Genomic DNA, 15,186 nt, shown 5'->3' with positions numbered 1-15,186 from the left:
AACTCTCAATTCTAGTGCGTGAGCTTACTGGTAAAATTCCAGGTCATGAGAGTTTGTGGTGGACAACATGTCCGTGAGTTGTCTCGTATTCTTCCGTTTTCTCCCACATTTTCTTACACCAATTACTTCGTGATTATTCAATTTCAGTAATCGTCTCTGTTTTACTACGTAAACATAGGATTTCAAAAGAGAAAGTTCATTTCAGTAATATAGAAAGTGATATATTCAACTATCATAGTCTGAATATCTTCAATTTTTAGTTAGTGTCACGAAGATCCGTCCCTCATTTTCCACTATCATAAAGGTGAGCCTAAAGCAAAGAGAGGGAGGAGAGGTTCGTTCCACTTCGAAATGCGTGAATTTCTTGAGTCGTTGTTTTCATTAGTAACTCAACCTAGATATGAGATTGTAACCTGGTTTTAAGAGGTTTCCAGATCATGAGTTAGACCCTACAGGGTTTTGATCATGCCGTAGAAGGAGGTGCCTTGCGACATCAGGACACCTCGTGGAATGTTAGCTCGGCTTAAAACGTTCCGGTACCAACAATGACGATACTGGCAGTATCTCACTCACTAGAGTAGTTCTCTTCACCAGTAAATATAACTGGGAGATGGAAGAATTTCTTCTTCTGTATCGAACAGAGTACACGGGCTTATCGTTCAATATAATGCAAGGTCACTGGGTTCAACAAAGTTAAGAGATCAGATCACGCAAATGACTCATGCAGAATGTGAAGAAATATGAAGATCTCTGCTAAATATGAAAAATTTGTCAAAATATTATGAAATGAAAATTCGATTCAATTTACCATGGAACATCAAGGTCCTAACTCCCATTGCCACACGAGTCATGTGAAATTTCTTGTCATAAGTCAATTACCAGGTTTTCCACCACAAGAACGATTGAAAGCTGAACTTAAGATTCTTTTTTTCTTCAATATTTAATAATAATGTTGCATGTTATATTGCATTACATTTAGTACTACCAGTATGTGACTTGAGCAATTTATATAGGAGTATATCATCAACTTGAGAGCAGGCTTTCTTCCGGAGTATTTTATCCACTGGGATGACAAACTCAAATTGTGTAGGATTGCATTGGAACGTCACTAGTATTTTGCTATACAGTACTATGATACCTTGGATACTGCACGTTTCAACAACGTAGGCTTCGCTCTAACACAGTTTTTATCAATACTTGTATTTATTATTTGTCAATAGATTTGTCAATTCTATTTCTTAAAACATAACCAGTATTTATCACTTTAAATTTTTATCACGAACAAATTCAATTTAAATCCATCGTGAATAGATTTTAGTATTAATAGAATACTTTCTTTGGAAACTAAATCTTTACCATTCACGTTCGGCAAATGTTGATGTTTAACTAAACTAGATTCCATGGATAAATTGTTTTTTTAGTTGAGTTTGTTTTACGATTATATATCCATTCGCTTTTCAATGAATCATTTTAGTGTATAAAGCACTTCTGGTCCCATGTTACTTAAATATTTCTTTTTGCTCTTCTTCTTCAGCCGTTTTTTCTATCATTGATTGAAATGTTCTACTTCGCATGCGCTTCCTCTCTGTGCTGCGCTAAACGCTGTTTGAATAGTACTGCATTGCCAGATAGTGTCGGGTGTGTACTGATGCCAGATAATAAAGAGAGTAATCATGGAATTTTGGTTAGATACTTACTGGAGAAATTATTTTTTGTCCCTTACCACGATTCCTCTTCTCGAACTTCAACGCTGGAATCGAGGAATTTTCTTATTGTGACTACTACAGTAAACGTACAAATTTGGCAACAACGCATTATGGCGTTCAGCGCAAGTTTAATCTCAAAATATATTTCCTCACATGTAAATTAATATTTAAATAAAATATGAAACATAACACGAAAAACAGTCAAACAATATATCTATTTCGTGATAAAATTGTTACTTTAAAATACTTTACACATTCAAATAAACATTTCATGAAACGGAGCACTTCTAGTAAGATCTAACAACAAGTGTTATCTTGTGTGCTCATTGTAAAACGAATCAAATACTTTCTTTTATTTGTTACATTTTTCGATATCAGGAGACACAACCAAATGAATCAGTGTCTTGTGCTGTAGCTGAAACATTACTCTATCTTATAATACAATATTTATAATATGTAAAGTTTTATTGCGCAGTAGTTAAGGGAATGAGCTAAAATATGTACTGACTTCAGGGTGGTGATCCACCTTAAGACTGAAACTTGCTGCAACATGTAACTACACTTCTCAATAAAAGCTCGAAATTTTTATGAAAACTTTTCAGTACAACAACTTCACTTGCTGTAGGCTCATATATTAGTTTTAGACTATGAAATTCATGTTGAAATTTAAACGCTCAAACCAGCCATCACTAAAATTATAAAAAAAAAATCGGCTCTATATCATTCAATTCACCAAATTAATTTCCCGTCTTGCCCTGTATAATCAAAGTAGACAATAGTAGTGACACGTTTGTTCTGATGCTAAATTTACTGGTTCAATATCCTATCCTTTTTTAAATAATTGGTACCCTAATTTGATATTTCAGCTTCTGTCGTTCTGCTCGACCTTTAGCCAGAACGATGAATTAATTCTGACATTTCTGTAGCTCTTACTATTCCACAGCGTGTTCTTTATTTTAATATATTTTATATAACTGCTATTTTTTTTACCTCTAGTGTTATAGCTATCGTCTCTTTTTTACACTTACAATCATATACATAAGAACAACTATTTTCTCTCATTGCCTTGAAAAATTAACTATGTACTAGAGCAATAGGACTCAGAAACTTAACACTTCCTGTTATACTTATTCTGATAAGATGTGACTAGTTGCTGCATGTGGACAAAAAGATATTACAAAAGTAGAGGGTGCCTGCAAAATTACTGTAAAGTTTTCTGACGACCTTTCTTTACTTATATCGAAAATGCGTAAAGTGAGATCGTGTATAACCCGAGATTCTTGTATTTAATTTTCCAAATTATTTTTCTAATAACAGTTTATACTAAAGATTTATTTTAAGGTTCCCTGGTTATGTTCAATTATTGAAGGAGACGAAGAAAGTGAAATATCAAGAAAATGGCTATGAAAGAATTAGTGGAATAGGATTTTAGGAGGGAATAGGAGAGAAATCTCACGGATACGGTGTCAACCACCACAAATTTCAAGGGGTGCGATCGAATCAGGAATCTCAATAACATTAGAAGCGCTCTAACACTGAATCAACATAATTCTTACACTAAAGTCGATGAACACGTTTTAATAAACTTATTCTATATTGAAGACCAATAGATCAGTATGTTGTATTACATTACAGTGATCATACAAAATAGAAAACTTTTTAGTTGTCCAATAATGTTAATTTACGTGTACTACTTAATTTATTACCTACGTGGCTAAGCTGTTACCCGGGTTCGATTCCCGGCGGGAGCTCATATGGTTCGGATTCCACGTTAATGAGTAGGTCCACGTCTCTCATGTCCTTGCTGCTGCAAGGGACGCTAAACTAAAAATCAACTCAACTCATGTATTACCTACTAGCTGAAATACCCATTCTTCTCATTGGGACTTATTTGGAAGTCAACACCTGTAAGAATGTCACCATTCATCTCAGCGACCGCGAACACTATGGATTTGTCACTAATATTGGTCATTTTCTACTGCTTTTGCGGTAAACGTCCTCCCTCCCCTTTGAGCCCCTGGTTCAAATTTTGAAAAGAAAACGCTTCATCTTGGTCTGGGACTTGGACCAAGGGACCCATGACCAAAATGTGGTAACTCTCGATCCACTCGTTTAGTCCCCAGGCTGTACACAGACAGACAAACAAACTGTTTATTTTATTTATATTAGATAACAAATTCAATGATATAAGCATGAACTGAGTCTGACTCATGAACAGAGTATGACTCACAAAATCATTTGTATAATCAAAGTAATTTGTATAATCAAAAATCATTACATTTCTTTCATGTACTTCGTTTTACTTTTATTATCTATATACAAAATTGACTCATGAAATAATAATGCAAATTTGTTTCATATTTTTTTTATTATGAATCATAAAGGGAATATGAATTATATCAGTTTTGCTTTAAACTAAAGAAATATCATAAATTACGAGGAGAAATCTATAAATGCTGTACATTTAGTCTAAAAAATCATATTTCGTTATTCAATCATAACCATATGATCTCAACCACTTTTGCTTCAAATAGTTTCAAGACAGTTATCTTAAATTAACAGAACAAATTCATAAAAACTATACGTCATGCAAAGAAACTTACATTTTATCATTCAATCATGCTTTATTATACTTTTACACTTATTTTCTATTTGTTTTCAATATCATTTTCAATATCACTATTGTTACTAGTTACAGTATGAAGCGTCCGATGTATTATTGATAATCCAGTTCACATAGTAGCTCACATTTGTGTAAACTCCTGGAAAATCTCTATCAGCGCACAAATGACCCCACGATACAATTCCTGAAACATTTAAGAAAAAGACGTTCTCAAAAATTTATCTTTTGTACAATGGTAGTAAAATTGTGTAGTCCACAAGAGAAATTACGAACTTGTTTTGAAATTTTGTTTTTATACAATTAAAAGACCGTTGATTCATTAGGTAAATGCTTTGTAAGTAACATCAAGAAAATTCTAATAAACATAGGTTGAAAGTCACTTTGCTTATAACAGTGATACTAAAATGACAGCCCGCGGGTAAAAATGAAAAAAAAAGTGTATGACTCGTTCCTTATTTAACTGTAACAGGGACTGAATAGCTTGCCATTATAATATTCCTCAATCGAGATTTGACTTTTAACAGGGAAAATATTTTCATTAATCTTTCAGTTACCAAGCCTGTTCTGCAAGGTAAGGCCTTGATACCGGGCCGATTGTTAGAAGAAATGCCGATGCTTTCAAATATGCTTAGTCCACAGGTCCTAACTGGCCTAGACTGACGAAACAGAAGCGAGATATCCAGAGCTTCGTGAAATGTATGACTTATGCACATTTAGTGAACCGTCACCTTAGGGAGAAAGGGAAGAGAAAAATTGAAAATTGTTCCCAAGTACAGTTGTCATAATCTCCTGGCCCACAGGGCATTATACGTACAGTGGCCATAAACGCATTAGAAAATAATAGCATTGGAAATATTGTTTAATATTTCAATATTACAAAACTACGTAATCACCTAATCTAAATTTCTCGCTCAATTATGACATATATTGCATTCTATAATACTACAGCCAACTCAGATACACCAATAAACCAGCTTTCCGTTGGATAATAAATAAGATAGATTAATTAAAATAAAGTTATTGTAAAACGGCTAAACGTTTTAAAACTGTATGCTAGTATTTGCTCTGAAAGGCATTATAAATAATGCACCGATACTTAAATGGTTGATTAAGTATATTCTAATGTATTTGTAAAGTTCTTAAATTTTCCGTAAAAGCAGAAATTTTATCAAAGTATTTTGTAATGAAACACTAGTAAGTGTAGATTCATAAATGATTCTATAAGTTTAGGCATTAGCTTAATGGAAGAAATGTTTTTTCAGTGATTACCACTCAGCGGCAAATACTAATGAACAATATTTTTTAATAAACTTCGCCACTGATGGCCAAGATTTGGCTGGCATTAGCCGTTTCTGCTTAACTGTTGTGGCATTCTCTCAGTCTAAATATTGAGTTGTCCTCGCATTTAGTGAGACCGCACAACTCTTCCATTCATGCAGCTCGTTGTCGAGACTACCATGTAAGCTTCTGCAATCTATCGGTGAAACGAGGAACTAACTACTAACTGTTCATGATTTTTTTTACCAGATTTCTCTACGTCATTTGACAACACAGAGATAGAGTAAGTCAGAGGTAATCTAATGGTAGTTTAGATGAATGCGAGGCTGATGAAAAGTGTTTATTTACATTTGTGACAAATTACGAGTGCATAGGCTAGAGAGGATAGAAATTATGCGAGTGAAAATGGGTAATGAATTCAGTTAGAAGAGAACGAAGAACTGAAATAAAGTTTTAGGGGAAGAATAGCAGTTCTGCACAATTCGCTTTAAAAATCACTATGTTCCTTAATACGTTAAATGGAGTTTTCTCTGTCTTCTGTATAATCCGAGGAACAGACATCTATGTAAAACAAGAGTTAACTAACTAACTAACTAACTCTATGGCCTATGGAACCCGGAGGTTCAATGCCGCGTTCACAAAAGCTCTCCACTGACTTCTATCCTTAGCTAACTGCATCCAGTTTCTACTCTGTATTCCAATCTCTGCGAGATCCATCTTAATATTGTCCTCCCATCTGCGCCTAGGTCTTCCTAATGGTCGTTTTCCGATTGGTCTTCCAATCAAGACTTTGAAAGCGTCTCTACTTTCTTCCATTCTAGCTACATGACCCGCCCATCTAAGCCTCCTAGACTTGACGACCCTAACAATGTTGGGTAAACCATATAAATTATATAGTTCCTCGTTATGAAGTTTCCGCCATTCCCCATTCCCGTTCCTCTTGGGTCCGAATATTCGTCTCAGGATCTTGTTCTCAAATACTTTCAGTCTATGTTCTTCCCTCAGAGTAAGTGACCATGTTTCGTAGCCATACAGAACAACCGGCATGATTATCGTTTTGTATATTTTAAGTTTCAAATTCCTCGACAGAATTCGCGACGACAAGAGATTTTGAACCGAATAGTAACACGAATTCCCTGCTTTTAGTCGATATTTAATTTCTCCGTGAATATGATTTTCCTCTGTTAATATTGATCCTAGATATTTGAAAGTATCCACTTTATCAAAAGTATTATTTAGTATTTTAACGCATCCATAATTTGCTGTATTCCGGTCCCGACGCACTTCCATGTATTTAGTTTTCTCTGCATTTACTTCTAAACCCATGTCCCTGCAAGCGTTTAATAAGATCTCTGTATTTCTTTGTATTGTTCTCCTATTATCTCCTATTAAATTTACATCATCAGCATATGCCATAACCTGGTGAATACCGTTCAACTGTAAGCCCTGGTTACTATCTTTGATTTTCCTTATAGCGTATTCCAAAACGAAGTTAAATAATAATGGCGACAACGCATCTCCTTGTTTCAGGCCATTTTCGACGTGAAAGTTCGTGGACAAAAATTTTCCTACCCGGACTTTACTTTGGGATTCATTTAAACATATCTTAATTAGTCTAATTAGCTTTCTCGGTATTCCAAGTTCTGCAAGAACGTTGGAAAACAAGAGTTGCACTTTGGAATTGTTCAAGTACATTACAATCAACTTTTTCTGAGTTACAAAACTTTATTTATTCATGTCACAGTTCGAATGTAAAAGCAATATTATAACCTTTGGTACGAACGAGGGGAGAGGAGATGAAGGAGTTATGAAATACCTGTTGCTGTACTACTTTGTGCTGAATTCTTATGACACTCATCGTAACAATTTTAATCAAGAACGGATCTCGATAAAAATTTTCAATACAGATTCGGGCCTGGGGTGGATTTTGCCATTTCACTTTGAAGGTGCAACTTGGAGGAAGGAAGTGTGGATATATATTGAAAATTACCATAGTTTTCAGCACCACTGAGATGAAGAGTGACATTTCCGATGCAGCTTAAATACAAATTCAACGCCTAAATTGTAGTGGTGTAATGGGAAGTTGGTGATATATAGAAAAATGATCTAAAATGACTGATATTAGTGTCGAATCCATAGTTTTAGGGTTCGCTGAGATGAACAGTGACACTTCTAATGCCGTAACAAAAGGTTATTTGCTAAATTGCAGTTCTGAAATTAAAATATCGCAGGCATTCGTTGATACAGTACATGTTGGTACAACTCGGAATCGTTTAACATGAGTTTTACGGGAAGAAAAAAGGACATCATTTGGAGCAAATTTATTAGAGTAACTCAAACTCCATCAGATAAGAAAGAGACCATAAGAGCTCGTTGCAAAACGTGTTAAGAAAGAAATGGTTGGTTTAGTTCAAAGAATGAAGAATCATTATGAAAAATGAAATGCTGTGAAAAAATTGGAAACCTAAACAAATGGTAAAAGCCTAAAATTGCTTCTGATGATTCTAACGTCAGTGATGTGGTTGAGATGCAACTGGAAACTTCAGGCAAGAATTAATTTTCTATCAACAACATCTTTTTCATTATATTATGAAAATTTTATTTCGTCACTCTTCCCCACCTCAGTTCTAAATTTTCTTTAAAAACTTTACATCTTGGCATAGCTTGTATGAAGGGACCAGGCGAGAAAGCGCAAGGTATGGCAGTCGTCTGAGTAACTAACTATTAAAGCGTGATACTTATTGTAACATCAGTGCCGAACGTCAGTGTCTGGGACAATTTGATCTCAATATGTTCGTCTGTCTGTATGTGTGCACCACGCTACAGAGGGCAATTTTCAGTCTTTTAACATTAAATTTTGAGAATAGAGGCACAAGACGTCTGAATTTGCTGTATAGATTTTGACTGCGATTCGACGTAAAATTTCAAAATTAGTGGTTCGGATCCCACTTTAAACAAAAAGCCCTGTCTCATATAGCCTTGCTACTGATGTAAGACTATAATCAATCAAACTAAACAAACTAATTTTATACGTTTCGAACAAACTTGGGATACAGGATAAATTTGGCTCCAACTCAGTTTTTATAAAATATTCTTAGATATGGGGCATTCAGAGCACAAAGGATCAAAGTCCATTTTCAGAAACGTTCACTTTTGCTCAGCAAACGTAGTATCTTCGTAGCGTAGGGTACGAAATAAATTAAACAAAAACAACGTGAAAGTGTGTAGGGGAAGGAGGAATAATTCCTCCCCCCTCCTTGCTCATAAATTTAAGATATTAACATGTTATGTAGACTGCAGCGTTGGAATGATTAACAAGTCAAGTTCCGAATACCATAGTCAATGATGTATAATTACGTTAAATAAATGCAGGATGTGTTCAAACGAATACACCGAACGAAAGTGTCATAATTTCACCACCACGAATCTGAGATGAAAAAAAAAAAGAAAAACTACATGAAAAGATGCAATCTAGAATTTTATATGATTGCCCCTAGACATAGGCGTTCGTTTAGAGGCCATCCATCCTGAATTTCAGATTTTGGGGGCAGTAATGCAGATTTAGAAACCTTTTGCTGAGGAAAGTTCAACATAAACAATTTGAAGTCCTTACACAGAATAAATACGGATTTTGATCAGTTATAATCCATTTCTATTGGCCGTAAGGAGCTATAGGCATATATTGCTCTCTTGTATATTTTTTTGGCCCAAAGATTCCAAAGGTGGCTCTTCTCTCGAGTTTCGGGTGTGCTTAAAACTCTGGAAATTGGGCCTAAGCAACTTTCCAGTTTTAATAATCTGTATGTTCTCCATATTTATTCGGTGTAAGGACCTCAAGCTTGTTCTGTTGAACTTTGATTATCAAAAGGTTTCTTAAACTGCCTTACTGCCCCTAAAATCTGAAATTCAGGGTGGGGATGGGCAGTTGCCCTCCTGTTCCTCTGACGCCCCTGTCTAGTGGCTGTCATATGAAACTATTCCACGGCCTTTCGCATGGTTTTAGTTACATTTGTATTGACTCTTGACTAACAGGTATTACGTTTTGAAATAGAATTCATTTGCTGAGCAAAACTGAACTTTATTGAAAATGGATTTGGATCCATTGTGCTCTGAACGGCCCAAATGTTCCTTTCTTCCATAAATTATTGACTCAAAAAACAAGAAATTACATAGGCTTGCAGAAAATATTCTAAAATTAGTACAACATGAAGTGTGCTTTAAACATTACTTTTCGAAAACGTATTATTTTAAAAATAATTTTATTAGCATCAGTGTTCTGAAATAGTAACCAAATTTTGCAACAAAAATCTCACCTGCCTCCACGAAATGCTAGCTTTGTCTCTAAATGTATAACTACAAAACTTTCAGAAACGGTAACTCGAAATGACTTGCTTTAGGGCTAAAATAACAATATAACCGCATTTCTGGTAAAATTCTAGCTTTAAAACATGTTACATGACGCCATTTGCATTTGAAATTTGGAATGCTAAGCAAAGATATTCACCATGATGCTTGATAGCACCATCTGATGTGTCAGACAGTAGTTTGTTGAATAAAAGTAAAGAATATATAATGAGGCAGTGAGGACTTTTCTGACATGGTAGCACTTGGTAATACACAGTTGGTTGACAGTTTAAAAAATGGATACACCCTTTTTTCCGCATACTAATGACACATAATGTATGCAGGTGCGGCCGGAGGTAACATGACACATAATAAATGGTTTCCGGTCAAAAGAAATGTTAATTGGACAAGCAAAATACAGAAAAAACCTTTCGTAAATAAAATATGCAGATCACACACGTAGAACAAGGTAATTCATTAATATGCAGCACATGTAACGCGGCAGCTGCTGCTGGAGAATATGCTAGAAATTTGGATCGTCGGAATGAGTGAAAGAAAGTACTAGAAACTTCCAGTTCTTTTTTCTAAGCTTATTATTGTTGGAATAGGGGAAAGAACACACTCGAAACTTCTGGAAATGTTTCTTGTAGTATACTTGTTCATTTTTATATGGGAAAGGGACATATTGTAATTGTTGGAAGTATAAGGGGACGGAACTGCTTGGTTTTAATCGGGAATTGATTGCGGATTTTTCGGCATTGAAAGTGATATGACTCGGTGTACTTTTATGGAATTATAACATGACTAAGATATAGTGTAGTGTAATATGGAGGGAATTAACATTAATGATTGCACCGGGAGTCGAATGAGTATTCTCCCATGTGGAGAACCGTACGCTAAATATTTTGCTTGCAGTGCGAACATGTTACATATATATAGCTATGAATTGTGTATGACATAACAGGTATATATAAATTATATTGTACAGGAAGTTAGCAGAATGCGCCCCCGGGACTCGAATTAGTATTTTCCCACGTGGAGAACCATACGCTAAACATTTTGCTTAGCAGATGTTGTTACTTATATGTAGCTATGAATTGTGTAAGACATAACAGGTATATATAAATTATATTGTACAGAAAGTTAGCGGAATGCGCCCCGGGAATCGAACCAGAGCTCTTCCACGTGAAAAGCCGTACGACAAACATTTTGCTTAGCAGATGTTGTTACTTATACATAACTATGAATTGTGTAAGACATAACAGATATATATAAATTATATTGTACAGAAAGTTAGCCTAATGCGCCCCGAGAATCGAACCAGAGCTCTTTCACGTGAAAAGCCGTACGACAAACATTTTCCTTAGCAGATGTTGTTACTTATACGTAACTATGAATTGTGTAAGACATAACAGGTATATATAAATTATATTGTACAGAAAGTTAGCAGAATGCGCCCCCGGGAATCGAGCCAGGGCTCTTCCACGTGAAAAGCCGTACGACAAACATTTTGCTTAGCAGATATGTAGCTATGAATTGTGTAAGACGTATAACTGATATTTAGAAAGTATATGGTAAGAATTATTATTATTATTATTATTATTATTATTATTATTATTATTGTAAACTGTTGTGTTTTGTTTCATAAACGTTAGTGTAACAATGAGGTTATATGGCGACAGAACGTTTAACGTTACCGTAGATTGAACTTAAGGGTTTTTCATGTTGAAAGCTAAGGCAATAAAAAGAGACCCGAGATTGTTTGAACATATTACCCAGGATGAAATGTAGTAGTGAAGTTAAAACGGAAACTTTATACTTATAGTTTGTAATTGGAAAATCGTAATATAGCAAATAATTAATTTTAATTCTTTTATTGTTTTTAGGTGGTGAAGGAAATAAAAAATCTTAATAGAAACACTGGAGAAAAAACCTTATTTTGAATTGTTTGTTGTTCAAATATAGCGGAGTTTTTTACTGAAAAGGAGTTATAGATTGGTCTTAAAATATGGATTTACTGAAACCGTTGGATCTTAGTTGTATGAAATATCGAAAATATTGGATAATGTGTGATATGAATATTGAATACTGAAATACCGACATAAAAGTTATTATAAGTTTCTACATCCAACGAATATACTGGCTAGACTAAATGAGATGGTGATGATGAGTAATGAATGAAAATGGTTTAATGAAGAAAGTGGGAAGAAGCAGGAGAACCACGACAAAAAACCCACGCACATAGTGTTTGTGCACCAAAAAGCTAACTTGAAACAAGCTGGGATTGAACCAAGGACCCCATGCACCAGAGGTGAACGCTGTATTGCGTACCCACCATAGCTTTTTTCTATGTATTATATGTGGATGAATAAAAGTACGCATGTATAAGTTGGTGGAAGGAGAATGTAGGTGGAAACGGGAGAACTTTACACTTACACAATGTTTAAACTAAAAAATACACTTTGAATGAGCGAAAGCATTTTGTTTCAGAAATGACTTATTTTTTATGATCAGCGCTATTTAATGTTTATGAAGGAGGAAAGAAACTTACTGTAGCAGTTATTGGAGAATTATACTTTTGAAACTCTTTATACAAAATTAGGTGTTTATATAACTTCATACATACTAGTAAAGAAGATATATGATGTACATTAAGGATGATTTTCACATTATTTAAACAGTGTAGGTAACGACTCTTAAGGCAATACAAGAGACGGACAATTATTTGACAGCGCATATTAGTTTATATGCAAATGGAAGCAATTGCTTTAAATAAGAGATAGCACTTTGAACGTATAGTTTGGTTAAAATTGCTTTACTTTAGAACTCATAACATTAAGTACAAGGTAACCAACACCATTGGCGATAACTATTAGCAGGACTGTGACCGATGGGAATTAGCGTGTTGCAGAGACAGATACATTTTGCGTACATAATAATAATGAGTATGAATATTTGACTTTGGCACCTAGAAGATTATGCAACCGACAAGTTAAAAATGTTTTGAGGATTGCATATAATATTTACAGACAGTCTGATACGATTTTGTATTTTATTTGAAGTGTGATGAATGTTTGTTGAACTAAAAAGGGTATTTTATTTATAGGTCTTGTTTGTAAGTTAGAAAAACAAGAAAATATTCTTGTAATGGTGTTATAGTCGCTAGAAGCGAAATAATAGCTAACATGTCCTTTTTTTACACTTGAAATAGATATCTGTCAATTTAAACTTTAATAAAAACTAGTCTGAATTTCGACAATTTTAAACTTTGTTGTAATTGTTACAAATGCATAAGAAAATAGTATTTTAATGTTTTAGTTGTCTGCATATACAGTGCAGATATATTTGTGAGTGAATACACGACATACAGTTATAACATATCAGAAGTGTTGTGCTCAAGAAATTAGATTTTTCTAAACGTTAAAGAGATTATATTGTGCAGTTTTCACTTATTGAGTTAAATTTGGTAATTTAAGACGAACTATGGTTTTGCTCTTTATCCACTGCAGTTGTATTGGATTGAAATACGGAACTTACTATATCTGGATTTTTAGTTACTGTTTTACTGGTTCTATGAATGATTTGGGAGGGCTGTTGTTTAAAGTGGAATTTGAACCCTTACTAATGCTTGTAACGAGAAAGTATATCTATTGAGAAGTGTGGATTTTCTTTGACGCAGATGAGAAATAGCCCGTGTTTAAGACAGCTTGACGAAAACGAATGTTTGCACAACGAATTGAATCACTAATGCTCACACCAAGATTAATGTAACTGTATCTGGGACTGTTGATTGATTAGTAAATGAGTAAATTATATTTTAAAGCGGTGTTGAGATTTATTTCGTATTAGGTTTTTAACTACTGTTTGGATTATTTTTTAAATTTATGTTTTATATAATAACAAGGTTATAAGGAACAGTATATTAACAGTAAAATGGGTTTTGAACCACAATAGGGACAACGTTAATGCAGTTGCTGTGTATATGAACTGTTATGGAAGATTAATTTTCATAGTATATATCATTTCTTTTATGTTATCGTAACTGCAAGAGTATATCGTATTATAAGACTACCTACCACATGTAAATAATAGGTAGAGCTAAAATACTGAAGTACTGGCAACTGAATTGTCAGTGAGAGTAATGTATTGTTTTAAAGAAATAAATAAATAGATATTAGAAAAAATAATCTTAGTTGTTTTCTATGGTATATGAAGAAACTAGTGTTTAAGAAGCAGTGCATTAGAAGAAAAATAATTGGTTTCGAAGAATATGGTAGGAAACTGAAAGTATTTAATACTTAATTTAGATTATTTTTACAGACATTACCAACGTAACTGAATGATGAACTGTTGTCCATTGAACAAGAGTCACTGAGCTTGATACCTTGTGTTTACTTTATGATATGAAGACTTTAAAACTTTTCTTTTCAAAACTTTTTAAAGAAAATTATGGTTGCAGTAGGAGAGAAATGCGTGATATACTGTAGAAAAGTTGATGTTACAGTACCTTTGTGCTCCTTTCTTATAAAAAGAAGTTAGTGTACTATTTTGTTGAGAATATAGATGAAAATATTGTAAAATTACATCTTGTTTTATTGCAAGTAGAATAATGCTACTTCAATAATGCTTAAACGCAGTGACTGTTAGGGTTGGATCCACCCTTCAACAAATTTCAGGATGTGCACACCCTTACTTGGTATATGCTTTTTAAAAGAATAAAGCTTAGAGAGCTCAATACTTTGAGGTAAAAGGATAAAATGTCTATGAAATGCATAGAAATATACAGGAAAATACTTCTTCTTATTAAGATGATAACGTGAAATACTTATTCCATTTTATATAGTAAAAGGACAAGATTGTACTTTTGTGAATAATTACCTTGGACTTGAAAATCAAACACAACCCTTTTGTTAGACAACCACTAGAAATCCTACGTATAATGAATTGACACACACTGCAGACGCTTTACTTTTATTGATCCTGATAATAAACATTGTATGGTAACCTCTTGAAACTTGTAGACCCACAGTGAGGTATACTCGGATATGGGGAGAGCACTATGACTCAGTGGTAGAACGACATTTTGATGGTCGTGATTTAAAAACGACCAAGTGAACTTTGTGGTGGACAACACCTTTTTTTCTTGGTACTTCCATTTCTTACAGCATTCATTTATTGGCTTAATTGGCTTATCCCTTAACCTAAAGGACGTTCTTCAGAGTAAGGAAGCTATCA

General features: G+C 34.1%; 1 protein-coding gene across 2 annotated transcripts in view; it reads right to left on the bottom strand.

Annotated features, from left to right (window-relative positions):
• Positions 1 to 4,064: 4,064 nt before the first annotated feature.
• Positions 4,065 to 15,186, bottom strand: part of LOC145686442 (trypsin beta-like) — a 194,683-nt gene continuing 183,561 nt past the window's right edge. Inside the window, exon 8 of one of the 2 annotated variants that reach the window (XM_081759746.1) lies at positions 4,065 to 4,513. In XM_081759746.1, the coding sequence (XP_081615872.1) occupies positions 4,395 to 4,513 (119 nt within the window). In that variant the 3' untranslated portion in view covers positions 4,065 to 4,394. The remainder of the gene's footprint in view (positions 4,514 to 15,186) is intronic. The other variant, XR_014131612.1, reaches the window with a different exon arrangement.

The sequence above is a fragment of the Thermobia domestica genome, chromosome 5, assembly GCF_964235325.1.
Source record: "Thermobia domestica chromosome 5, izTheDome1.hap1.1, whole genome shotgun sequence".
NCBI classification, from domain to species: domain Eukaryota; kingdom Metazoa; phylum Arthropoda; class Insecta; order Zygentoma; family Lepismatidae; genus Thermobia; species Thermobia domestica.
This window is presented reverse-complemented; position numbering and strand designations above follow the sequence as displayed.